The sequence below is a fragment of the Myotis myotis genome, unplaced genomic scaffold (assembly GCF_014108235.1).
Source record: "Myotis myotis isolate mMyoMyo1 unplaced genomic scaffold, mMyoMyo1.p scaffold_m19_p_2, whole genome shotgun sequence".
NCBI classification, from domain to species: domain Eukaryota; kingdom Metazoa; phylum Chordata; class Mammalia; order Chiroptera; family Vespertilionidae; genus Myotis; species Myotis myotis.
This window is the reverse complement of record NW_023416324.1, coordinates 11229125-11257042: the sequence shown is the minus strand read 5'-3', so window position 1 is coordinate 11257042 and position 27918 is coordinate 11229125. Positions and strand designations below refer to the sequence as shown.

At 37.3% G+C, this 27918-nt stretch overlaps 1 protein-coding gene across 14 annotated transcripts in view; it reads left to right on the top strand.

Annotated features, from left to right (window-relative positions):
- Positions 1-27918, top strand: part of EIF4G3 (eukaryotic translation initiation factor 4 gamma 3) — a 293349-nt gene that overhangs the window by 201632 nt on the left and 63799 nt on the right. For 11 of the 14 annotated variants that reach the window (XM_036352006.1, XM_036352013.1, XM_036352012.1 and 8 more), the window contains 5 exons: positions 9726-9814; positions 15241-15487; positions 18569-18702; positions 21581-21694; positions 22085-22195. In XM_036352006.1, the coding sequence (XP_036207899.1) occupies positions 9726-9814; positions 15241-15487; positions 18569-18702; positions 21581-21694; positions 22085-22195 (695 nt within the window). The remainder of the gene's footprint in view (positions 1-9725; positions 9815-15240; positions 15488-18568; positions 18703-21580; positions 21695-22084; positions 22196-27918) is intronic. The other 3 variants (XM_036352015.1, XM_036352009.1, XM_036352007.1) reach the window with 1 other exon arrangement.

Genomic DNA, 27918 nt, shown 5'->3' with positions numbered 1-27918 from the left:
TAATACTGCACATGTTAAAATACTCCATAAATTCCACAAATCACATTATTAAGTCATGTTATAACTTCTAAAAAGCATGGCTTTCCTGTATATATTAAAAATGGGGTCTACTCTAATTTTGAAACCATGCCAAGATGCAAAAAAGTTTGTATAGTATGAAAAAAATGAAAAGGTTTTATGCACATTCACACACATAACACACATATGATTCCATATACACCAATGTTTTCCAACAGACTTTTTTTACTTTATTGTTTAATACAGTGGTTCTCAACCTGTGGGTCGCGACCCCTTTGGCGGTCGAACGAACCTTTCACAGGGGTCGCCTAAGACCATCCTGCATATCAGATATTTACATGACGATTCATAACAGTAGCAACATTACAGTTATGAAGTAGCAACGAAAATAATTTTATGGTTGGGCTACAACATGAGGAACTGTATTTAAAGGGCCAGAAGGTTGAGAACCACTGGTTTAATATATACTAGTATATATTCTTTGCCCATGAATATGGATTAGTTTTGCAGTTAATAATTAAAACCCAAAGCAAGTTTTATTATAAATTTTGTAGTTAAATGTTTTGGTTCTAAATCAAGGAGAATTATCTCATATATATGAAACACGGATTGTCAATTTTCAAAATGTAGTTGCCAGTCTGTTTTTGATAATTTTTAATATTTTTCAGAACTCTACAATGCTTCATTTGTGGTTAAAATCAATTACCATTGTTCAATAATACAATTAGGAAGAATGGAAGTATTTCTCAGAAATTTACTTTTTAAAAAAATATATCTTACTGATTTTTTACAGAGAGGAAGGGAGAGGGATAGAGAGTTAGAAACACCGATGAGAGAGAAACATTGATCAGCTGCCTCCTGTACACCCCCTACAGGGGATGTGCCCACAACCAAGGTACATGCCCTTGACCGGAATCGAACCTGGGACCCTTCAGTCCGCAGGCTGACGCTCTATCCACTGAGCCAAACTGGTTAGAGCTAGAAATTTACTTTTTGTGTAAGTTCTTAATACCATTTGTATCAGGTCAATTTTCAAAAAAGTAGAGTACTTAAAAATTCCACATGTTTGGATTTAAGGCTGAGTAATAAATTCATCAAATATGTGAGCAACTGTAATTGGAATAAATGGATGCTGACATTTTTTTCAGATTTTAATAATAGACTCTTAGTCTCTAAAATTTCAGTTTATTTTTAGATGAATTATAACAAAATATCTTCTTAAAAGATTTTTTAAAAGTATGTTTTTATTGATTTTAGAGAGAGCAAGGGAGAGAAAGAGAGAGATAGAAAAATCAATGATGGATGAGAGGATCATAGATCAGCTGTCTCCTGCACACCCCAAAAGGGATTGAGCCAGCAACCCAGGTATGTGCCCTGACTGGGAATCAAACTGTGACCTCCTAGTTCATTGATCCAAGCCCAACCACTGAGCCATGCCAGCTGGGCTAATACTACCTGATTTTAAGAATTATTATAAGCCTCGTTGATCATTACAGTGTAACATTGGCATCAAGAAAGACATCTAGCCCTGACCGGTTTGGCTCGTGGATAGAGCATTGGCCTGCGGACTCAAGGGTCCCAGGTTCGATTCCAGCCAAGGGCATGTACCTTGGTTGTGGGCACATCCCCAGTGTGGGGTGTGCAGGAGGCGGCTGATCTATGTTTCTAACTCTCTATCCCTCTCCCTTCCTCTCTGTAAAAAAATCAATAAAATATATTTTTTTTTAAAAAAAAGAAAGACATCTAGATCAATGAAAAAACAAAAAACATCCAGAATCCAGAAATATACCAATATAATACACAGAACATTTTTTTTTAAATGCAAAGGTAATTCACCAGAAAAAGTATAACCTGTAATTCTCATACATTGCTGGGGGAATATAAAATGGCACGAATACTTGGAAAATGGTCTGCAGCTTTTTAAAAATTTAACATAAACCTACATATAATCCAACCATTTCACGCTTAGGTATTTACTCAAGAGAAGTGACAACATATGTCATAAAACACTTGTACATGGATGTTCACAGCAACTTTATTTGTAATATCCCAAATGTTCATCAATAGGTGAAGAGATGAGGGACTAAGATATCACGTCTGCTAGTGTTTTATTGCTAATAGTGATTCCCTCAGATTAAAATTCCAGTACACTCATCTGCACTTTGCAATGCACTGTCAATGTGGACTCGCTGATGATCGGGCAGTGAGCTGTAGCAGTGTTGTATTTAGAGATGAAAAGCATTGAGGAGACAGGAAGATAACTACTTGTGTTGAAGTCTGTTCTCTAATTAAATCTATCTTGCTGTAGCGATTGACATTTTCTCATCTGTACTAGATTTACCTTAAATTACAATCTGTTTTGATTAAGGAAGAAATGGTACAAAAGCATTTATTAAAAATGCAAAAATGTCTAAGACACTGCAGAAAGAGCAGTAAAAGATAATACAGAGTCCTAGAAAATATGCTACTGGTCTTATTGCCATCATCTTTGTTGTCATTGCTGACAGAATTGCATAATAGCTCTGACTCAGTTGGTTGAAGCACGTCCCATCCCGTACACTAAAATGTTGTGGGTTTGACCTCTGGTCAGGGCACATACCTAAGGTTGCTGTTTCGATCCCCAGTTGCATAAATAGACTGGCCTCTGCTGAACTTTTTAGAGCAAACCTTCAACTTAGAGTTACCTTGCCATTCATTTTTCTTATTATTTGATAAACCATGCTGTAAGAGAAACAAACAAACAGCATTCTTCACTCTACCCTTCCTTGTTTAACTCCATGTCCTCTCCTGCTACAAAAACAAAAGACAGTTGGCCCTGTCAGGGTAGCTTAGTTGGTTAGAGCATTGTCCCGATATGCCAAGGTTGCTGGTTCGATCCCTGGTCAGGGCACATATAAAAATCAACCAGTGAATGCATAAATAAGTGGAACAACAAATTGCTGTCTTCTCATGCAAGTGAATCCCATTTTAAAATCTGGAATTTGAAGTGGCACATTTATAAGTACTTGAGACATAATAAAAAAAAGAAGACTTCTCTGTGCCTTAATTTTAAATTAGTGAAAACCCATGTTTTCTTTTATGTCTTTTTGTTGATGTCATTTGTAAAAATAACACATAAGTTAGAGAAAATTCATTATAAAGTTATAATAAACACACTTTTGAATTTTGTTTTTGGTAGAATTTAAGTCTAGCTACTCATTTTGTTATACTTATATTTTTGGTACCATTGTGGTCCCTGGAGAGACTAGTTAGTGCTTATTTAAGTTTCTGTGAAGCAGTCATAGAACAGAAAGCCTGTTTTTAACAAATAATGGAAAATATAATTACCAAGCCATTCTTACATTTCAAATAGCAGCCTCTGAGAAGATGCTGGAAAACACTGATAGACTTAACTCTCCAGTGTACATTGGTTGACATTTCTCAGTGATCCATCATTACATATTTTAGCGCTATCATATTCTTTTCCAGTTCATTTACATCACCATTGTTAAAACTTACCCTTCTCTCACCTGAGTTTCTTTGTTATGCCCCAGTTTCTTAGATAAATTACCAAATTTTCCAGATTCTCATGAGGGTCTGTAGAAGAAAAAAAGATAAACTAGAATGCCCAGCCTCAAGAAACTCTATATGAAATTCTTGAATATGATGGAATCAGAACAATTTAGTTCCAACTTTTAGGAATTCAAAGCCAGGAGGAAAAGTAAAATAAAATGTGGAGGAAAAAAAAAAAAGACAGAAAAGAGAAGGGATTAGAACTGGGTGTTAAGAGTGGGAACTCTCAATGAAAGTTCTATTATTGGAACATTCTACTCTTTATGTATAACTCTATGACCATGCATTTGGGCCCTTCCCTGACCAGTAGTAAAGGATGTATTCTTTTTTTTTTTTTTTTTTAATATATTTTATTGATTTTTTACAGAGAGGAAGGGAGAGAGATAGAGAGTCAGAAACATCGATGAGAGAGAAACATCGACCAGCCGCCTCCTGCACATCCCCCACCGGGGATGCGCCTGCAACCCAGGTACATGCCCTTGACCGGAATCGAACCTGGGACCCTTCAGTCCGCAGGCCGACACTCTATCCACTGAGCCAAACCGGTTTCGGCAAAGGATGTATTCTTAATAAACCTTCATGGCCTCTTAGTTTTGTGTCACCTTCAGTCCAGAGACTGAGCCACTGGATACATTAATCCCAAGTCTCAAAGCTAAAAAGTTCATGTTATATTCCAGAAGAATAAAGAGCTAGAAGGAAGACTTTTTATAATTCAGGTTCTCTTACCGGGGTTTTATGTGGCCACAGGATCTTCAGCTGGTCTGCTCGTTTCAGGCACTGCCAGAAAAAAATGGAAATCTCCTCCCAACCCAGAAATCCTCTCCAGAAAAGTAGGAAAGAAAGAAAATAGTTTTATTATTGAATAAGCATTATGACTGCAGTGAACATCACAGGCAACCCACTAATGAGATAGCAGAGAGAGGGAAAGCTCACCTTTGGTAAAGCCAGGCATATATGATCTATTTTCATATGTATTCTCAAGATGATGAAAATTGGTCCTCATGTAGCAGGACTTTTCCAGCACCATTGCTCTTAGATCTGATTTAGCCTAAATTCTCCTGGTGGTTGTCCATCTGTGTTAGTTGTCTTTATCCAAAGGAAAAATTATTCTTTTCATATGTTCATGACAAGCAGGTGGTTGGTCACAGAGCTAGGTGGCTAGGAGAGAGAAACATTTCTGAGTTGGAAAGCTGACAAGAGGCTTCTTTAGCTTAAAAAAAAAATAACACATACATCAAAGATAGAGAAAGGGTTTACAATTCCAATCTTTCTCTAGGTAAAAGTCTAAGAAAAGGGAGGGTGGAAGAGGCCTCTCCTTTTTGGCACGAGAAAAATTTGAAATTTTTAAAAACCTTACAATTTACTTATGTACCGACCTGACTAGTAAATACTAAATAAGTAATGAAGAAATTATAAAGAGAAGCAAGTTTAAGTTTATCAACATGGTATCTTTAGTAAAAGTTGTTTTCAGTCCTACGTTGCATAGCTAGTGAAATACCTTGAGATTAAAAGGTTACCTGTCTGTCCCTGGCCAATGTTTTCTCAGTGGTTAGAGAGTCAGCCCTTGGATCAAAGGGTCGTGGGTTCAGTTTCTGGTCAACGGCAAATACCTGGTTTGCAGATTCAATCCCCAGTTGCATAAATAGACCGGCCTGGTTTGCAGGGTCCCCATTGGAGTGTGTGGAAAACAACCAATCAATGTGTGTCTCTCACATCAATTGTGTGGGGTTTTTTCTCTCTCTCCCTTCCTCCCTCCCTCCCTCTCCACACCCCCCTTCCACTCTCTAAAAAATCAATAAAAAAAGATTCTCGGGTGAGGATTAACAAAACAAAAAAGGTTACCTGTCATATTTATGTAAAGACTGACAAGACTAAAAGAAATAAGAATACCCAAGATATGGGAATATTATTATGGCAGTGATGTTTGTCATTCTTGTACTTACTGTGCAACATTTCTGATATCTCTCAGAGTCAGGATTCTAGACTAGAAACTGACTTTTAACTACTTGAAGATTCTCTAAGAACTGATACTCCTGCAAAGAAAAGGAAGAGAGTATATGTTTGATAACATGTTTTTACAGAGTCGTTTCTCGGGATGCCTTATATTCCATAACTACTCTTGATTATTCCATTTTTATATGATCTACCATCCTATGTAATAAAAGGGTAATATGCAAATTGACCGAATGGAGGAATGACCAGTCACTATGACATGCGCTGACCACCAGGGGGCAGACGCTCAACGCAGGAGCTGCCCCCTGGTGGTCAATGTGCTCCCACAGGGGGAGCGCCACTCAGCCAGAAGCTGGGCTCATGTCTGGTGAGTGCAATGGCAGTAGCGGGAGCCTCTCCCGCCTCTGTGGCAGTGCTAAGGATGGACGTTGCCCAAGGGCTTCCAGACTGCGAGAGGGCACAGGCTGGGCTGAGGGACACCCCCGAGTGCATGAATTTTGTGTACCGGGCCTCTAGTTTTATATAGCAGTTTCTCAGGCGTTGCAATTTTACATGGGTTCAATAAAACCCAGTACATATATGAATCTTGTATACTGTTCCCTTTTCTTCAAGTCCAGTAGTTATCTCCTAGGTTGCACACAGAGAGTTGTTAGCTCTTAATTTGCAAGAGTAGCAACTTGACTCCAATAGAACATATATATATAAAGTAAATGAGGCCCTAGCTGGTTTGGCTCAGTGGCTAGAGCTTCAATCTGTGGACTGAAGAGTCCCAGGTTTGATTCCAGTTAAGGGTACATGCTCAGGCTGTGGGCTCAATCCCCAATAGGGGGCACACAGGAGGCAGCCAGTCAGTGATTCTCTCTCATCATTGATGTTTCTGTCTCTCTCCCTCTCCCTTCCTCTCTGAAATCAATAAAAATATACTTTAAAAATAAAGTAAATGAGAATAAGGGACTCTTTCATTTTCAGGTGTGACTTACCAGGCATCTTACAGATAATCAGAAAAACATAACTGCATTGTGCTTTCTTTTTAAAATGAAATCATTGCTAGTTATAACAGTTCTTATGAGGCATAATTTTCTGGAGTCTGTATTCCATTCATGGAGTGCAAGTTGAAAATGGGAACATTTCTAACTTAATGCAATTCTTGACATAAATTCTGAAACATCTAACAGAGAAGACAAGCTTCCTAAAACCTAATGATTAAGCTTGCCTGTGTCCCCAGTGTTTTTCTGAATTTATACCTTAGCCATTTCATAAAATGAGCTCTGAAGAAAAACATGATTTTTCTACCAATGATCTAAAAATTTGTAAAATATCTTTAAATCATTGTATTGCTTTTCTGTTTATATTTGCTTATTTTATATTTTAAAGTAGTAGAAATTAAATGTGCCTATAAGAGTTGAGTTTTTATGGGTGCTAAGGAAGGCTGCTTTAGGCAGCTCTAAGTTCATATTAGTTATGAATCTCATGCAGAGATTGTCACTTGTCCTGTGGTGCTTTAATGCAGCACAAGAAGGAAAGAATCTTTGTCTTTGTTTTCAGAATATCAGTAATAGCTCTTTCACACAGTGCTGTTCTTTGTTCAGTCAGCACATTTGCATGCCCAACCTACGGGAGGAAGTTTTCTTGGCCCTATGGATGATGCCTTAAAAAATACTTTAAGTACAGGAATAACCCAGTCAAATCAATTATTTAGAACAGCCATCATTCAGTCAGTATATACATGATGTGTTAAAGAATCAGAGCAATGAATTAAGAGACTATCTCATAGTTAAATAAATGCAGTAGTAAGGGCCTAATCTAAGGTGTAGGTACTGGGAATGGACTAGAAAGAAAAACCTGAGACAGTGCCTTAATTCCCTTATTTTAACAAGTTCTGAAATAATTGTCTTTTAAATGAGGGAGTGGGTATCTGTTTCTCTCCCTCCCTCCCTTCCTCTTCCTCCCCCCTTCTGCTAGCATACCCAAATTTTACTGCATATCTCCATCAAAATGGTAGGAGAGGGGATGTTTATCACAATTTCACGAGACACTAGGTGTGGTATGTATGTCTTTCTTCAGTTTTTAAAAGGACTTGAGGATCTCTTAAAGAAGTATGTGATTTCTCTCACTTCTAGCTGAGAATTACTGCTTTAAAGTAAAACATTAAGCCACTTACAGAGAGTAACAATCCCTGCTACGTAAGTAGCTTTTTTTTTTTTTTTTTTTTTTTTTTTGTAAAGCATACTAAATGTTATGCATTACCCATGGAAGAAATGTGTCTATGTTTTTGTGTTGAGTACATTTGATATGTTCTTGGGTTTTGTTATTTAGAAGCAGGGTAAGTTTATATTTGATCCCAAAGAATCATCCAGAAAGTGTTCTTCTTTTCCATGAATGGAATTTAGAGCTCAATTCATGCATATATGGAACAAAATTTGAAATGAAATGTACAGGTTCCTCAAACTCTTAAAAAGGATTCTGCTGTGGAAGCAGAATTAATCATACGCATTTGGGAGAGATGCACATAAAACAGATGGTTTTATAAATCAGAAAGTCCATTAAAAAAATGAAGAGATCACTGCATGCATACATACATGAACATATACTTAGTAAAAGACTGCGAGGCAATAGCAGATTTAAACCCACCCACAGTCACTGTAATCTGAGCTTCATACTTTGAGAAAATAGTTTACCTTGAGTAGGCCAGAAAGGAAGAATAACAGCTGGTCTAATAATGTTTTCTTGTTCAGTGCGGTTCCTGGGAGGAAGGGTAAAGAAAAATTGGTTTGCGCTTGGCTGCTGTGGCCCAGTGGTTGAGCATCGACCCATGAACCAGGAGGTCATGGTTTGATTCTTGGTCAGGGTACGTGCCCGGATTGCAGGTTCAATCCTAGTTGGAGGTACGCAAGAGGCAGCCAGTTGATGATTCTCTCTCGTCATTGATGTTTCTATCTCTCTCTCCTTTTCCCTTCCTCTCTCTGAAAATCAATAAAAACATTTGAAAAAAGAAAAATTGGTTTGAGGTGTAACAAAGGAGTTTATGGTGTTATTGGGTTTTTTTAATGGTACAATAAATTTGAGAAGAGTGTTAAATGTCTCCTTTTTGTTGTCCCCCAAGACAGTATTAGTATTCCTATTCTGTTCTTCCAAAAAAGATTTGAGGCTGTCCCAGAGAAAGCAGTTGGTTCAGTCTAAATGAATGATCTTGTATTTCTGTAGAGAATCAGCTTGGTGTTTATTCACTTTTGATAATGTCTCTATTAAGTGGCTTTACTTTGACTCCTCTCCCTACCCACCTGCCTGTAATACCTCATTTCTACCTGTTGACTCATGTGTTGCCTTCTATAGGTTCCTTTAATGTAATCTATTTGCTGTCTGATGTTTAAATTGTACATTCAAGTGTTGGATGATTTTGGAATTTGTAAGAAAAATTAATTTTTTAAAATTCTTTGTAAGCCTAATTTTTCATCTAGATCTTCTGATGCAATAGAATAATTCAGTAAAAATAGTTTTCTTTCTTAATTATCACCCCAGCAATGTAAAAGGCTGAGCCAACAATATTGATCTGAAATGAGAACTGAATGCTGTAGAAGTGTTGCCTATCAAATGAAACCTTAAAGTTTCCTTTTGTCTAGAAAGCTTTAAAAAACAGAATCTGAGATTCACTATTTTTGTAGCTCAAAAGGAACCTTAGATATCATCTAATCTCACTCTTATACTATAGTTGAATGTGCAGGGGCCTGAGAAGTACAACTTGCTTATGATCACATAGGTGATGAGCAATAGAAGCAGGCCCGTGTCTAGAATTGACTAGTAGGCCAGTTTCCTATATTGATAATCACCATTTACTGAATTATGAGCCTGGGTATGTCCTAACCATGAAGTAAGTAGGAGGGGGAACTTATGCCACTCATGGAAGTCTACATGAGCTGATGAGAATAATTTGTGCCCAAGACATTTGCCATTGCAACCTGTGGGCCACACTACACAGTTGTTCACTTTATCATTCATCTGTCTTCTCAGTATGGGTGAAAGCCCTCTTTTCTTCTCCTAAAGTTGAATACAAATATTATTTAGACCAGTGGTTGCTAATTGGTGGTCCGCGGACCACTGATGGTCCGTGAGGTCCAAAAGGTTGGCAACCGCTGATTTAGACCTAATATTTCCAAACATAACTTTGCAGTGGGAAGTAATGGTAGCCTGATCTTGTATTTCAGCTCAGACAGCTATAACTGCACCAAAGATGTGGAAGAAACCAAAAGATCGGACCCGAACCACTGAAGAGGTGTTAGAAGCAGAATTGGAGGTAAGGGGCAGCAATAAGTCTCTTTAGCCTATCTTCAGAACAATGGTGCCATTTCCCAAGACAAGTTTATACCTCTTTCTTGATACTGTCTTCCAGGCAGAATTTGATATATCAAGTTCAATGTCTGACTTTTTAAAAGTACATTTACAGAATTTGAAAAGATTTTCAGTAGCATGTTCAGTTTCATTGAATTCTTGTCTCTCTTTCAAATACCTCTTCTAAAATGGCAAAAAATAAGTTATTAATTTTTGGTTAACCTTTTTGTCCCTTTAATTGGATTTTTCCTTATATTAACCAAATGGAAAGACTAATCCAATACAGAAAAATGGAGCCCTGGCCAGTTTGGCTCAGTGGATAGAACATCAGTCTGTGGACTGCAGGGTCCTGGGTTTGATTCCAGTCAAGGGCACATGTCTGGGTTGCAGGCTCAGTCCCCAGTTGGGGGTGTGCAGGAGGCAGCCAATCAATGATTCTCATCATTGATGTTTCTCTCTTTCTCTTCCTTCCTCTCTGAAATCAATAAAAATATATTTTTAAAAAAAGAAAAATGGAGATAGTTCTTTCAAATACCCATTAATAATAGTGATAAAAGTCATCAGGAAGATTTTAGGGAAATTTATTTTGAATCTGTCATCTTTTAACGTCATCTCAATAAGATAACTTTTCACATATGGTTTGTTCGTTTGAACTAAGCCACACCGATTTTGTAATAGCACATCAGGTCCAGATGATGTGAGGAAGAAACATGGGCAGATGTTAGTCTTAAGTAGTGCTCTCACAATCCATAGTCTGCAATCTCAGTATTTTTAGTGCTGTGTACTGCAGCTCATAAATGAAGAGTAGCTGCCTTAGCCAGTTTTGGCTCAGTGGAAGCAGCATTGTCCCACAGACTAAAGGGTCTCGAGTTCAATTCTGGTCAAGGGCAGGTACCTTCAAGTTCACTGACCTTGGTTGCAGGCTTGATCCCCAGCGGCCTCCCTTCCCCTGTTGGGGCACTTGCGGGGCAACCAATTGATGTGTCTATCTCATATCAGTATTTATCTCTCTGTCTCTTCTCTTCCACTCTCTCTAAAAATCAGTGGAAAAATATCCTCGGGTGAGGATTAACAAAAAGTAATAATAATAAATTAAAAATAAAGGAAGAGTAATATAAACTATCTCTTTTTTTCTTTTTGAACTCTTCTAAAAATTTAACTGAATTTTTAACATGATAATATTATGTGCAGAAATTATTTTAAAATCACTTTAAATACATTTGTTTCATAAGGTTTTTCTGTCTAGTTATAATTCTTACCCTCTTCAAGCAGCTCACACAGTACCTCTTTGTTAATTCTCCCTATCCTGTCATTGCTATTATATGATGCTCTATTGATGTCACAGTTAGTCCCATAGCAACCACAAAAATGTTTCATAGATGTGATTTTATTGTGGTTACTGGGATAAGAATTGGCAGTAACTTATAGTGGTGCAAATAGTTGTTGCACTTCTTGTGGATGAACAAGAAAATGTTGCTTTTATAGAGAATAAAATACCTTCCAGAGGCAGGACAATCATTTATATGCCCTTCAAACTGATTACTCTTTAGATTCAGCTGTGTGTTTGTTTTTTTATTAGCTTTCTCTTATTATGCATCATGTTTCTTTGCCTTGTGGCTAGATTTCTAAGCATTACTGAATATTAAATGAGTAGACACCATTCCTGTGCCTTCACATATTCACCCTCTTTAGGGAATGGATCCCATAGGAAATAGTTCAGGCTTTGTGGACTGCATGATCCCTGGCACACTTTCCCAGCTCTACTGCTGTAACCCAAAAGCAGCCACAGACATGTGTAAACTAATCAGCATGGCTATATTTTAGCAAAACTTTATTAATGAACACTGAAATTTCATATAATATTCATGTGTCATAAAATATTAGTCAGCCCTAACTGGTTTGGCTCAGTGGATAGAGCATCAGCCTGCGGACTGAAGGGTCCCAGGTTTGATTCCGGTCAAGGGCATGTACCTTGGTTGCGGGCACATCCCCAGTAGGGAGTGTGCAGGAGACAGCTGATCGATGTTTCTTCCTCATCGATGTTTCTAACTCTCTATTCTTCTCCCCTCCTCTCTGTAAAAAATCAATAAAGTATATTTAAAAAAATAAAAATAAAGGAATATTTAAAAATATATATTATTCAGATTTTTTTAACCATTCTGAATGTAAAAATCACTCTTAGCTTTGACACTATAGAAAACAAGTGATGAGCCATGTGGCCCATGAGCCATATAGTTTGCTAAAACCTGGTTTAGATTATCATTCTTCATACATGAGAACTATTTTGACTCATTTTGAACCAATCACTTTTTTCTTAACCTTATAGTTTATAAGTATAATAAAAAGGCATTTGGTCATTTGCAGACAGGCTTTTTTCAGAAATCCAACTTCCTTTCATAAAATTGAGCATTTATTAAAGTACCTTAGTACACACTGGCTGTCATTGTCTTCATTTTCACTGGTCGTCAAGCTCTCCTTAGGAAGGTTTTAGCCCTTTCAGGTATTGGCCTATTTTAGATTATATATTGGGTTGTTCAATATTGTAAATACTTTATTACATTATTTAAATTATAGCATAGAAAGATAGCATAAAAGATGATTCCTCTTAAAAATTTTAGTCGAGGCATCTTAAAATTTGTTTTAAAATTTTAGGACATTTCATCATTTGTTACATACATTGTTGTCAATCTGATTTTTTAGCATTTTAAAAAACTCATGCATTAAATAGGCAGTTTTTTCAACTAAATTCTTTAAACAAATTCCTATAAAAAGTTCACTTCTGACAGTCCAACCAATAAGGTACTTTTTTAAAATCTGATTTCCTGAGTAAACAATTTCAGAATTCTTAGACATTTACAAATTAGTTGAATAGAGCTTCTTCCTGCTGAAAGAAAAAAAAAACATTATAAATATTTAATGTACTATTTTTATGGGTTCCCTTGAAAAATATACCTTTTTTAAATGTATTTTTATTGATTTCAGAGAGGAAGGGAGGAGGGAGAAAGGCAGATAGAAACATCATTGATGAGAGAGACTCATTGATCGGCTGCCTCCTACATGCCCTGTACTGGGGATCGAGCCCACAACCCAGGTATGTGCCCTTAACTGGAATTGAACCCAGGATCTTTCAGTCTGTAGGCCAACGCTCTGTCCACTGAACCAAACCAGCTGGGGCGAAAAATATACCTTTTAACAATGTGCCTCAGATACCTTAGAGATTCTGTGTTCTCTGAATTATTGTTAGTTATTCATGCAATAACTTATACTGCTTTTTCCACTTAGAAGTTAACTTTCCAAGTGATACATTCTCCTTTAATATCCAATAGATTATTCATAGTTTATTGATTTTATGATGTTTATTGATGGACATTGAAATTTGAATTCATATAATATTCACATGTTATAAAATTCTTCGGGATTTTTTCAACCATGACAACCTCTACACAAACCTCTACACAAAATGCTGTTCTTTAAAACAGCATTTTTTCACATTTTAACAAGATCCAAATTAAGGATTCTATGTAATTGTATATAGAATAACAGTATACTGCTGTTTAAGGAGTATTCTGCTGTTTAATAAGCTTTAGTACCATTTATATGTCACATTATTAAAGATCTTCTTGATGACCTGTACTTAATTTTAAAGTGGTATTGCAGTTCATTATGACTTCATTTAGACTGTAGTAGAATATACAATAAGAAAAAGTAAGGCTGCTAACTCATGATTCAAACTTAGTAGATCTTGTTTTTCTCAAAGTCGAAAAGATTATCTATTTTCTGCCAGGTTTTATAAAAAGAAATCATTTCAGCCTTTATTTTTTTGGATTTTTTATGTTTGTCTTTCTTTTGAAGGCTACCCTACTGTCTTCCCCTTACCATACTGTCTCCCCCTGTTCATGTAGCGAGAAAGTGTGTGTGTGTGTGTACTTAACTATTCCATTGTAGAAACAAGACCTAAAAACTATCTGTTTCTGCTTATCACATTTTTAAATTTAGTATATTTTCATCATTATCTAATGTAGTGATTCCCAAAGTGGGTGCTACCGCCCCCTGGTGGGTGCTGCAGCGATCCAGGGGGGCGGTGATGGCCACAGATGCATTTGTTTTAACTTTTTTTTGTATTACCTTTCTATTCTGAGTTCAATAAATAGTTTCATAATTTCAAACTTCAATGTTTCTAATTTACACCTTTCTTTACTATATTTTACGAAAAAGGTAGAAACATTAATACATATATCTTTCTGTTTAATTGCTATTAAAATTTTTAAAAAATTAATTTCCAGGGGGCACTGAGTAATATTTTTTCTGGAAAGGGGGCGGTAGGCCAAATAAGTTTGGGAACCACTGATCTAATGTATGGTAGGAGAAATTTACTAATAATAGCTGTTATAATTACTGTAACAAAGTAGGATTTGTAACTCTTTAATTTTTAAATAAACATAATTTCATAAATCAATTGGAGTAACCACTTTCTGGAGTATATGACATTCTTTTACACAACTTTCTGTTGAAGCAATTCAACAGTGTCTATTTTTTTACTCTCCTTTTGCAAATTTATCAGCTGGAATGACTATTTCCTCTGAGCACTTTTTTCAAAGGCTTATTTTCAGAGTGCTTACCCTTCATGAAAAAGAAAGAGGCTTAAAGTTCATGAAGAACTTGTCCTCATGTGTTTTGAAAGTTCATATGGCCCTTAAGAAATCCATTTTTTGATAACTTGAACTGAAATAGTGAAAACTATTATGGTGAATAACTCGGTCCTATTTTGCTTTTTAAAAATAGTCAGGATGCACTAGGACCCAGATTTCTTCCTAGGGGATACATTTCAAGCATTTTTTTCATACATTATTTGAATAAGGTCACAGTCTCAGAGTATTCTAATAGTCAATAAACAAAATAGATTTTACCTAACAAATGGTGTCCATGTAAAACGAGAGATGATCAGCTTTGTGGGACTTAGTTACTTTAAACTATTCATTGAACTTTATTTTGCCGCCAGAGGACAGCACAAAAAATACCCTGTAGTGTTTCTTTTTATATTTGCTGAGCTGTAGTGGTAAGGGTAGCCATGTTTGATTTAGATTTTTGACTTGGACTGTTTCATGTCCTTCAAGTGCCAAGGATTACCAGTTCTTTCCATTCTAATCTTTGGTACATTTAGATTTCATTAGTCATGGTAAAGCATTTCAGTAGCCATTTGAATTATCTGCACTATCCCAGGAGATGAAATGAGAAGAGTGTTTTTAAGTAAACTTACCTTTCTAGTATCACATGCTGCACACAGACATCCGTATCTTGAGTGGCGTGTTTCCCTATCCTCTTGAAGAGGTTTGGGTGTATTTACGTACACACAGTGAAAAAATATAACCTCTGTGCTCACTTATGCTTTAGCTTACAGCTGAAGAGGAACTTTCGGGTGACAAAATACTTGAATCTGAGCAGGATAAAATGAGCCAAGGGTTTCATCCTGAGAGAGATTCCTCAGACCTAAAAAAAGTGAAAGCTGTGGAAGAAAATGGAGAAGAAGCTGAGCCTGTACGTAATGGTGCTGAGAGTGTTTCTGAGAGTGAAGGAATAGATGCTAATTCAGGCTCCACTGATAGTTCTGGTGAAGGGGTCACATTCCCATTTAAACCAGGTAAGTGTATCCTGTCTTCCTGTGTACATCTTTCCTTTTTCCCTTTATTCTACTGCAATATTAGAGAAATGTTGCCTCTTTCTAGTGAAATAGTGGATGGAAGGAAGAAGCTTATCATAGTGTAGTATTTAAAGAACAGATCAGCAGGCAAAAGTTAGTCATTAGCAAATCCAGAGAGTTCTGTGTTGGTGGAAGTGATATCTGATGCTAGTGTTCTGCTTTTACTGGCATTGGAAGTGCAGCTGGCAAAGAGAATCAGTCAGCGGTAGGCTGGTTGACTTCCACAATGCATGTTTAATTTTATTGTGAAAGGGATATTTCAGATATGACCATGTCCCTTGAGAGTTTACTCATCATTTCACAAGGCTTGAACTCCAGTAATGAGTCAGGGGCAGTCAGATTGTATCACTGAGCATCTGAAGGATGGGAAGTGCCCTGTGAAATATATGATAAACCTGAGAAAGTCTTGCAGCTTTAAACATCATCAAATATATTAAACTTCTGTCCCAATACTCTAACCAGGATTGACTGAGGTTGTGGAGATATTTGGTGTGGTGGAGAATCATGGTTGGTTCGTTTGATAGAAAATTTGGGGTAGGGGAAGTTTTTCTTAGTATGCCAAATCTGGAGTGACTTCTGCTTTGAGGTAGGGTTTGAATGTAAGATATCAGACTTCAGAAATAATCTAGACCAGTGTATTTCAAACTGAATGTTTAAAACCATTTAATAGGTTGTGAAATTAATTTAGTGAGTTAAAACCAACAATTTTTTAAGAGGAAAATACAGTAAAAAATGTCAGTGTGACCCTGGCCAGCGGGTTGGAGTGTTACCCCATACACCAAAAGGTTATGGGTTTGAATACCAGTCAGGCACATCCCTAGGTTCAATCCCTACTTGGGCCAGTGCAGGAGGCAGCTAATCAATACCTCTCTCTCCCCCACTCTCTAAAATTGGTAAAAACATATCCATGGGTGAGGATTAAAGGGGGGAAATGTCAGTACATTACATGTAGTAAGGGTAATATTGTTTCAGAAACTTATTTATGTTTGTTCTGAGTCATGAAGTTATATTTCTTGCTGTGAGTTGTAGTCAAAAATGTTTGAAAAAAAAAATGTTTGAAAGTCATTGATTAATACTCCCTTAATATACTGCACTTACTGCTGCTAATGGTCTTTATGAAATTGTAAGATTATGCGATTGTAATTTTTTTTAACTTTAGAACTCTGAAATTACTTCTAAAGATCTAGGCTTGTATCATATTACCATGCATTTGTGGCCACCACCAATCCTTCAGGAAACTGATACACTATTGTCATTTTTAGGACTGTGGATTATATTTTTATATTTCAGTTTGGCAAGGAAAAAATGCACAACTATAACCCCAACTGCCTATTACTCCTGTAATGTACACTAACAGTAATTGGGGGAAAAGGCAATTTAAAATTTAGATCCAGTAAACTACCTTTTAACGAATATAATATGCTAATAAAGATTTGGTTAAAAACTGTAAAATTCTCACAGACTGTCAGTAAGTCTATGACCTACACATTAGGAACCACTAATAAAAGAAGTGAGCTGTCATGAAGTGAGCTGAGGCCTGATTTTGATGAGAGTTTTGTTAATTAAAAGAAAAAAATAGTGCCCTGGCCAGTGTGGCTCAGTTAGTTGGGCATCACACCATGCACCGAAAGGTTGCTGGTTCATTTCCCTGTCAGAGCACATACCTGGGTTGCAGGCTTGATTCCCCAATCAGGGATATGCAGGAGACAGCCAATCAATGTCCCAATTTCACACTGATGTTTCTCTCTCCCTCCCTCCTTCTCCCGTCCTCTCTCTAAAAGTAAATTAAAAAATCTTAAAAAAAAGAAGAAAAAAATGTGACTTGCATTTTATTTAATAAAAATTCTAAGAAATTTTCTATCTTTATATAATGAGAATAGGGTTGTAAGTAATGAAAGCTTTAACAATAATAATAGTAGAAAAGCAGTGTTAATATTAAAAATATTAGCTGAGCCCTAACCGGTTTGGCTCAGTGGATAGAGCGTCGGCCCGCAGACTGAAGGGTCCCAGGTTCGGTTCCAGTCAGAGGCATGTACCTTGTTGCTGGCACATCCCTAGTAGGGGGGTGTGCGTGAGGCAGCTGATTGATGTTTCTCCCTCATCGATGTTTCTAAGTCTCTATCCCTCTCCCTTCCTCTCTGTAAAAACTCAATAAAATATATTTTAAAAAATATTAGCTGAGAAGTGTTTAGTATCATGATATTTAGAGAAAGATATGTGCATCTCCAGTTTAGTTGGCTCAGCCAGCAAGTACATTATTTTATTTTTTTCAGATTCAACTATAGTCAGGGATAAAAAATTCTTTAGCGCCTTAAGCATTTCAGAATCTTTTTTTTAACATACATATATTTTTTATTGATTTCAGAAAGGAAGGGAAAGAAATAGAAAGATAGGAGCATCATTGATGAGAGAGAATCATTTGTTGGCTGTCTCCTGCACATCCCCAGGGGGGGGGGGGAGTGGGGGAGATTGAGCCCACAACCTGAGCATGTGCCGTTGGCCAGAATAGAACCTGGGACCCTTTAGTCCGCAGGCGATGCTCTATCCACTGAGCCAAACCAACTAGGGCCAGAATCTTAAATAAGTTATTTGTTATTGTGTTTTGTGTCTTTTTACATTTTTTCTCCAAAATAACATTTCCAAGTGAATAACTAAAGTATTTTTTTTCCTGAAACCAAGAATACTAGCAAGTTCCTTATTTCTGAGTTGTTTATTGGCATGGTAATTTATTTTATGAGGATTATTAAATGGCCCTGGCCAAAGGCTGCTTAATGTGTTTATGAATGGTTCCTATATCAACTTACTTCAGCTCACTTTACTATCCAGGGGTACCCAGAAGGAATAAAAGAACAAATGACAGTTTAAAATCTTTACATGGCATTTTCTGACTGTAGCTCAGTATTTCCTTTGTGTTTGTTTATGATGAGATAAAGTAAATATTGGAATCGGATTTGTATTTTTACTGGATATACATATAATGACCTCATAGACAGTTTGTTCTGTCTGCATGCCTTTTTCTAGAATCCTGGAAGCCTGCTGATACTGAAGGCAAGAAGCAGTATGACAGGGAGTTTTTGTTGGACTTTCAGTTCATGCCAGCCTGTATACAGAAACCAGAGGGTCTGCCTCCCATCAGTGATGTAGTTCTTGACAAGGTAAGCTGTGTACTCAGATAGTGATATCTTTTTGGTGGGAACTGTTTTTGTTTGTGTGTGTTTTTATATTTTACTGATTTTTTTTTAGAGAGAAAGGAAGGGAGAGGGAGAGAGAAACATAGATGTGCGAGGGGAACATGAATTGGCTGCCTCCCACACGTACTCCACCGGGGATCGAGTGGGAAACACAGGCATGTGCCCTTACTCAGCAATTGAACCAGCAACTTTTCTGTACACAGGGCAATGCCCAACCAGCTGATCCACACCAGCCAGGACAAGAATGGGTTTTTATTATCAGTGCAAATATGTGAAGTATGAGCAATTTTTAGGAATTGTAAGACTAAATGGTGTTTCAATTAAAATATATAATGTTTAAGAGTTAAAGTTTTCCTAAATATTATTGGATTGTCAAATTTCTTATAATAATAATGGGGTTTGACCCATATTTGAGTGATAAAGCTTTAAAATTTTTTAATTGTCTGCTTATTATAGCTATTTTTTACTGATGTGGTGAAAATTGTCGGTTGGGCTAATATAGCTAAAGTGAAAGTGATACCGACCTCTTTCCCCACTGTCCTGCAATTTCAGTATGGAATTAGAATGCCATTGAGGGCAGGTCAGAAACTTAGGAAGGTAGATCAAACTGAAATAGGAGTCAACATAATTCAAGTAATGTATATCTCAAAATTCCCCCAATAGATTCTTGTAATGATTAGTCTAATCCTCTGCATATAAATAGGCATCCTTTATCTTCACATCTGACCTTAATGGTGCATACAGAAAATTAGTACAGTCAGTGTTTATTTTGTACTAGAGGCTTGATACACGAAATTCGTGCACTTTGGGGGGTGGGGGTCCCTCAGCCCAGCCTGCACCCTCTCATAGTCCTAGAGCCCTTGGGGGATGTCTGACTGATGGCTTAGGCCTGCTCCTCGCTCAGTCCCAATTGGCCAGACCCTAGCAGCAAGCTAATCTACTGGTTGAAGCATCTGTCCCCTAGTGGTCAGTGCAGGTCATAGCGACTGGTTGACCGGTCAACTGTGTGCCCCCTGGTGGTCAGTGCACATCATAGTGGTTGAGAGGCCTTAGCATATCATTAGCATATTACGCTTTGATTGGTTGTACAGAGGACTGGACACTTAGCATATTAGGTTTTTATTATATAGGATGTTTATTAAATTTAAAAAAGTGAAGTCAGATGTTTACCTGCCCAAGCATTCTTGTAAATCAGTGATGAACCAGTGCTGGTGATGAAGCTTGAAATATTTTTGCTTTGAAGAGGAACTATTAATCCCTAATCAAAGTAGAGGGTAAATATCTTATAGATTGAGATCTTCCTCTTACTACGATTTCTAATCCTGGCTGGCATTGCTCAGTGGTTGTTAGAGCATCGGCCTGCACAAGGGAAGGTTGCAATTTGATTCCCAGGCATGGGCACATACCTGGGATGCTGGAGGCAACTAGTCTCTCTCTCTCTCTCTCTAACCCCCCTTCCCCCCTTCCCTCTCCTCTTCCTCCACCCGCTCTTCTACTCTCTGAAAAATCAGTGGAAAAAAATCTTCACTCCTCAGGTGAAGATTAAAAAAGACAGGTTTCTAGTAGCGGCTTATCCAGACATTATTCGTATTATTTTACTCTGATAGTAACAGGCCTTCTTATTTCTATTGCTATCTAAGTCTTTTCTCTTTGGTACTTATGTGAGGACAGTTGAGTGATTGATTGGCAGTGCTAATTTAAGGCTGCTTCAGAGGGCAATTGTTATATCCACTGAATTAGATTATTCTCTTAGAAAATATTCCTTCCAGCCCTAACCGCTTTGGCTCAATGGATAGAGCGTCGGCCTGCAGACTGAAAGGTCCCAGGTTCGATTCCGGTCAAGGGCATGTACCTTGGTTGCAGGCACATCCCCAGTAGGAGGTGTGCAGGAAGCAGCTGATCGATGTTTCTAACTCTCTATCCCTCTCTCTTCCTCTCTGTAAAAAGTCAATAAAAATATATTTTTTTTAAAAAAAGAAAATATTCCTTCCTGTCTTCCTACCTTAACCGTTTCTGACCTTGGCCCATCTTTTGTTGATTTCTCGCTGAGCTACTTAGCTTTGCTGAGTCTACAGTCATATTCTTTGCCTATACAAAGCCAGGTAACTTCGATTGGCAATACAAAGTGAGATTTTTAAATGTTATCACATGTGAAACATAATCTCCTTTTGTCTCTTATTGTCCATTCAGAATACAGGCTGTTCTAGTCATAAATCAACAGCATCAAGACCAAAATAAAGCCCTAACCGGTTTGGCTCAGTGGATAGAGCGTCGGCCTGCGGACTCAAGGGTCCTAAGTTCGGTTCCAGTCAAGGGCATGTACCTTGGCTGCGGGCACATCCCCAGTAGGGGGCTTGCAGAAGGCAGCTGATCGATGTTTCTCTCTCATTGATGTTTCTAACTCTCTATCCCTCTCCCTTCCTCTCTGTAAAAACTCAATAAAATATATTTTTAAAAAAATAACAAAATAAAAATGATCAATAGCAGGATTCTCATAGGCAGATTGGTCTGATGCCCTGAATATGCTGGGGAAAAACCCTAAAATTTGACCCTAGTTATAGGATCTCAAAATAGTTTGTCTTTGTCATTCTACTGTTCTTGACTAGTTAAATGACTGTCTAGCCTCGTTTGGAATTCCAGGGCATCAGAAAACCACTGTTGCCTGAAGGGCTCTAAGGCTCACCCAGAAGAAGCTATCCAGGTTCAGATTGGACTTTCGCTGGTTAAGGATGCCAGTGGTTAACATTTAAGTTGACATAACTCTTCAGTCTAAGTTTTTTTGTCTTTGTGGTAGCAGATGCTCTGGAACTTGTGTTAAGCTTTCCTTTGCTTCTTCATACAGATCAACCAACCCAAATTGCGAACTCTAGACCCTCGGGTTTTGCCTCGAGGACCAGATTTTACTCCAGCCTTTGCAGATTTTGGAAGGCAAAGCCCTGGTGGAAGAGGTGTATCTGTAAGTGCAAGTTTCCTACAACCCAATTAGAAACTGTCAAACACTTATGCCATCTTGTCTAAAGCCAAGAGCGCAGCTTTTATTCATTGATTCCTTTAAGCAGGAAGAAGAGTAGAAGAGGTGAAGACTGTCCTTTCCAAACTAATATTAAAGTAAATTAAGAATACACTTGAGTCGTTTTTACTTGAAAAAAGCTGGTCTACATTAATTTGGCCTTAAGTTTTATGTATATGTATATATATTTCACCCCCAGTTGAAATGACCTGCAAATGGGTTAAAAAATAGAGCCAACCTTGAGTATGATTCCTATTTTGTTCTGAGGTGTCCTGATATAGTAGAGATCTCTGATGACTTTCAGCTAATGGTCATTCTTTGTCCTTGTTTCTACAGATTTGCAAAGTGCAGAGCAGGCATGGATTGCCAATTCTGGAACAGAGCAAAGCCCCAACTTGCACTCCACTGGCGATGTCGCATCCACCCCTGAAGAGCCTGCCTCTAGGGGTGCGCTGAATCCTTGTTTTTATTTTTGGGTTTTTTAACAATAGCTTATGATGTTATAATATTTTATGTTTTGATTTCTCCCTTACTATAGCTCATGAAGTGAAAATATGAACAAATGACACACACAAAAGAGTGCAGTGTTAGTCAACTGCAGATTGCCTTTACACCCCCTAGTGGCAGGCTCTTCAGCGGTGGAAGTGGCATCACCAATGGAGTTATGCTGGGGCACTGCCCTGTGCAGGGTTTGGCAGGCTCAGCCTGCTCCATGCTTTGTAGACTTGCAGAAAGCATGGGGGAAAGTTGCCAATGATGTGAATGCCTCTTTTTTCCCAAGTTGGAATGGCTTGAGAGCACTTCAAGTTCTGGAGATGCTAGGGTCTGGTGTACCTTTGCAGATCACCCTGTTTTAAGACTATTTTATGTTTGTAAAAATATTTTTATGTAAGGTGACACTTTTTATTTCCCCATCACCTTTTTATTTCTGTAATGGCAACTTTTGAAACCTGCTTGGAAATAAGACTACACCGTCTGAAAACAAATGTCACTTTGTAGGTATTTGAATTATTTGATTGTTTGCCAGCAGCAGCCTGATTGAAAATATTTAAATGCATACACTGTGATGGAGGCTTTGTAAAAACAGAAAATCTCTTTAATTTAAAGCATAGTATTTACTGAGCACCACCATGGAAAGACCTCTGTGTGTATAATACTCTGTTATCACACAGGTTTGAAATTTAACCTGTATATACTCTAAATGCTAAGATAAAATTTTTATAGAATTTTAATTGCCTTGCCAGAAAGTCTTAGAAAGCAGCTTTCTTTTCTAGAAACCATGTTATACTTAATTTTTCAGCATTATTTTCCTTTTTGGTGGTTTAAATTTATATTTCTGTCAGCGTTTGTTTTTGTTTTGATTTATATCTGTGCTTCTCAAACATTTGAAATAATGATGTCATTTTGATTAATCTCTGGGTAACAGCATCTGTGGTTGTCATATTGCTCAATTTTGCTCATATGTTACTTGCAAAAGGTATTGCCACATCTCTTCTAGTGTATTCTTCTCGTTCATTACCAAGTTGCTATTGTCTGCTAATTAGGTATAACAAGAAGAAAATATTGTGAATTGAGAATAAGCTATATCTCTTAAAATATTGAAATTAGAAAATGAATTTTAAAAATAACCATCACAGTGTATGTTTGCCCACTAATCTATATGCCTACATATATCAGGTTAATGTGTTATTTGATGCATACAAAGTAATATGACTGGAAATAAGCCATCATCAAGAATTTGTAGTGTCTCCAAAAACGTCAGCTTTAATTGTTTAATTCACTTCTTTAAATAGCTTTGTCATCTGGCACAAGCTAATTTTAAAGCAAAATTGCAAACTATTGCTTTTTTTTTTCTTTTTTAAATTATTGATTTCAGAGAGGAAGGAAGAGGGAGAGAGAGATAGAAATATCAGTGATGAGATAAAATCACTGATCTACTGCCTCCTGCACACCCCACACTGGGGATCGAGCCCACAACGTGGACATGTGCCCTGACCAGGAATTAAACCATGATGCTCAACTACTGAGCCACACCAGCTGGGCACCCAGGTCCTTTAAAAATGTCAAATTACTTGGTGGTCGTGGTATTTTAATAGTAATCTGTTGGCAGACATCACAGTTATCTCAAAAGAAATCTATTGCTTTAAGGCAAGTAATTATTCTTCCACATCTCCCATAGCTAACAAATATTCTCCATTTAATTTGTCCAGCTTCCTTTGATATATTGGCTTAGGTACAGATGGGAATTTCCTAGGCTATTATATCTAACATATAAAGGAACAATCAATAATGCTGTTTGGAAAAAAGCAACAGCCGTACTCTTTATAGTTTATTGGTTCTATACCTCTAGTTATTTTGCCAGCTTCCAAATTGGATTATAAATAATTACTATCCCAAAATCTTAATATCTGCTAGGTATGCTTCATAATATGGTTTAAATACCCATAACTCTTAGTATAAATTTTTCTGCAACAGACTTGTTACTAAATATTTTTATTACATAGTTGTTGTTTTAATATGTCAGATGCAGTTACATATAATTTTCCAACACAGTGGTCTTTTTAAAAAATGTTTTTATTGATTTCTAGAGAGAGAGAGAGGAAGGGAGAGGGATAGATAGAAACATCGTGGATCGGCTGCCTCCTGCATGCCCCCCACCAGGGATTGAGCCCACAACCTGGGCATGTGCCCTGACTGGGAATCGAACCGGTGACCTCTTGGTTCATGGGTTGAAGTTCAACCACTGAGCCAAACCGACCAGGCAACATCTAAGTCCTTTGTTGGACAGTAAACTGCATAGCAATTGAAAGCACCCAGGTGCTTTTAAAAGTCAAATTACTTGGCGGTTGTGGTATTTTAATAGTAATCTATTGGCAAACATCACAGAGTATCTCAAAAGAAATGTATTGAGCAGTGGTCTATAGACCTATACTAGTAACTTGTCATTCATATTCATTTCAATTAACTTTGAGATTAGCTGAGCTATTATTAAAATTGTAGGGACAATGTTTTCCTGAGCTTGTATCATGCTTTCCTCTCTTCTTAAAGGAACATTTGATTGTCCCCCTTTAAAAATTGCTAGGATGAATATTGGTGTTATGCCCAGATTTCAAGATTCCCAAGAGCCCACCAGGGAGCCAGTGAGTCCAATGCAAAAGCAAAGAGTCCTTTATTTCAAACCTAGGTCTGGCTCCCCCACCCTCCTTACTGACACAGCAGCAGGTGGCAGAGAGATGCCTAGCCCGATGGAACGAGGAGTTTTATAGGGGGGTGGAGTAAGGGCAGGAGAGGGGACTGTGGGTCCTGCCGGTTGGCCAGGCGCAAGTCGGTACACAGGATGTGGTAAATCCTGGGTGTGGCTAGCAGAGGCTTGGGCTTCCGGGAAGAAGCCTTGCCGAGCTCATGGCGCTGCCCAAAAATGGAGGACCCAGGGTAAGATGGAGGGCGTAGTCCTCGCCCTTTCAATTGGTCTTATTTTCTTTGGTTATCCAGGTAAGCAGAAATGTCTCAGATTATAGTCTGTGAATGACATAAAAGCAATGTATTAAATTTGAAAACAGATGGATGTAATTTCTTACTTAATATATTTTAAAAATATATATCAGAGTGGGTAAAAATTTAAACCTCCCGCTCACCTGAAAAAAAGAAATGAGGCTTACTAGTTAATCAACCCCAAATTTTGGCTCTTTAGTTGTGACATTTGTGGACACTGAGCACATTACGCCTTAAAGTTCCTTTTCTAGTATTAATCATGATTGTCTGTCCTTCAATCAAGAAGACCAGGCTTTATTTCTTTCTCTACACTTCATAATTCTTAGCACTGGATCCTAGAGTTTGTTTGCCTTTCATAAACATTATATATGGTGCAACTTCTGAAGGATACTAAACATTTGACAATTTGTATTAAATTGTCATACACACAAAAAGGACATGAAATGTTTACTTTTTTTATTTTTTATCGATTTCAGAGAGGAAGAGAAAGGGAGAGAGAGATAGAAACATCAATGATGAAAGAGAATCATTGATTGGCTGCCTCCTGCACACCTCCTACTGGGGATTGAGCCCACAACCTGGGCTACCTTGACCTCCTGGTACATAGGTCAGTGCTCAACTACTGAGCCACACTGGTCTGGCAGGACACGAAATGTTTAAAGGTAATTACACCAATCTACATATCACTTTTTTTAAAGTTCTTTTTGTTCTTTGGTATTGATGATGATACCTAGTTTTTAAGGTGCTTTTACATTCCATGATTCTCATAATAACTTTGTAGGTAGGACAAGCATTTAATACATTAGAAAGCTTAAGTTCAACAAAGTTAAGAGACTTGCTCACAGTAACTTAACTCATAAGTGACAAAATTAGACTCAAGAGCCCACAGTTTTTTTGTCTGCCGCTTTTCTGCACTGCACCACAGTCCTTCCAGGCACTGATGTTCCAGACAGTGAATTCATTCCCAGAGTGTAAACATGAGAAAATTAGAGAGTAATTAATTAAGCATGTTAAGCATTTATAAGTATAATAAATATCTTGAAGAACTCAATACAGTTGGATAAATATTTGTGAACAGTATATTAATTCTATCTAGAGATAGAAACATAATTTTAAAATTTGTCTTGGGCACTTGCCATGGGTTTTAATTTTAACTTTTTTTATCCTGGACTAACAGCTTTTCAAAACTTTTTTTCCTTTGAAACATTGTTGTTACCTATTTAGTAATATAGCTCATACCTCTATGCTGCTCCTTTGAAATTCACATATGTGTTTTGAGGCAAGTAAAGAGATGTGGCATAAGTTACTTTCTAGATTCAAATCCCAAGGCATATTATTGATGCTTACAGTATTTTTTGGAAATGGACAGTTTCTGACTTTATCTAAACATGATTAAAATTGTATCTCTTGCCCTAACCGGTTTGGCTCAGTGGATGGAGCATCGACCTGCCGACTGAAAAGTCCCAGGTTCGATTCTGGTCAAGGGTATGTACCTTGGTTGCGGGCACATCCCCAGTGGGGAGTGTGCAGGAGGCAGCTGATTGATGTTTCTCTCTCATCGATGTTTCTAACTCTCTGTCTCCCTTCCTCTCTGTAAAAAATCAATAAAACATATTTTTTTAAATTGTATCTCTAAATCATGCTTTCGTGATTTTTATATAATAACTTTTCATTACACCCAGAAAACCTTGTCCTTGACAAATTTTTATGAGTAAATGCATGGATTAAATTAAATGTCTTGTGATGTGATAGTATATTTGAACTTTATCCAAGCATTGAAAAAGAGATTAACCCTAGTGAATTAACACTAGAATATAACCTAAATTATAAAACCATACAGAATTTGGTTCACTGCATTTTGTTAATAGAGCTCTTTTTTCTGGGCTATCATATCAAAGTTTCCATAATAAATAATTGTTATAGTAGTACTTACCTGGTTTAGCAACTGTTTCCTGTCAATAATTTTTTAGTCTGAAGATCTTCTTTAGTAATCTTTTGTTATACCATGCCTGTTGCCTCTAGGTTTATCTGACCTTAGTTTTTTTAATGTTTACCAAATATTCTGAGATCATATCATTAGTACTGAGTTCTTGGCTGGATATATTAGACAAATTGGCGTATATTGCCTAGAAATTCTAACTTTTCATTCTGATACTTTTTTTCCCCCCCCCCGAGAAAAAAGGAGAGGGAGCAAGAGATAGAAATATCAATGATGAGAGAGAATCATTGTTTGGCTGCCTCCTGCACGCCCCACACTGGGGATCAAACCCACAACCTGGACATGTGCCCTGACTAGGAATCGAACCTTGACCTCCTGATTCATAGTTCAGTGCTCAACTACTCAGCCATGCCAGCTGGACCTCATACATTCTTGATACTGCCATTTCTAATTAGGGCAAATGGTGAACTATAAGAGTAATTCTGAGAATGAGTGATGTTTAAAGGATTTTAAGCTTCTCAGTTTAGGCCTCAGACCATGCCTCTCTTAGAAACTGTCTTTTTATAGAAAGCATGACATTTAAGTTACTACTTCCTTTCATGAAGCTTTATATGAATTCAAAAGGGCAGTATTGAGGTATAAAGTGAGATATGATTCTTATCTACACGTGCTATGTTCAGCTTTTTTTCTTCCCTCTTGAAATCTAATGGCAATATTTACTCAGCATTTAGAGAATGCT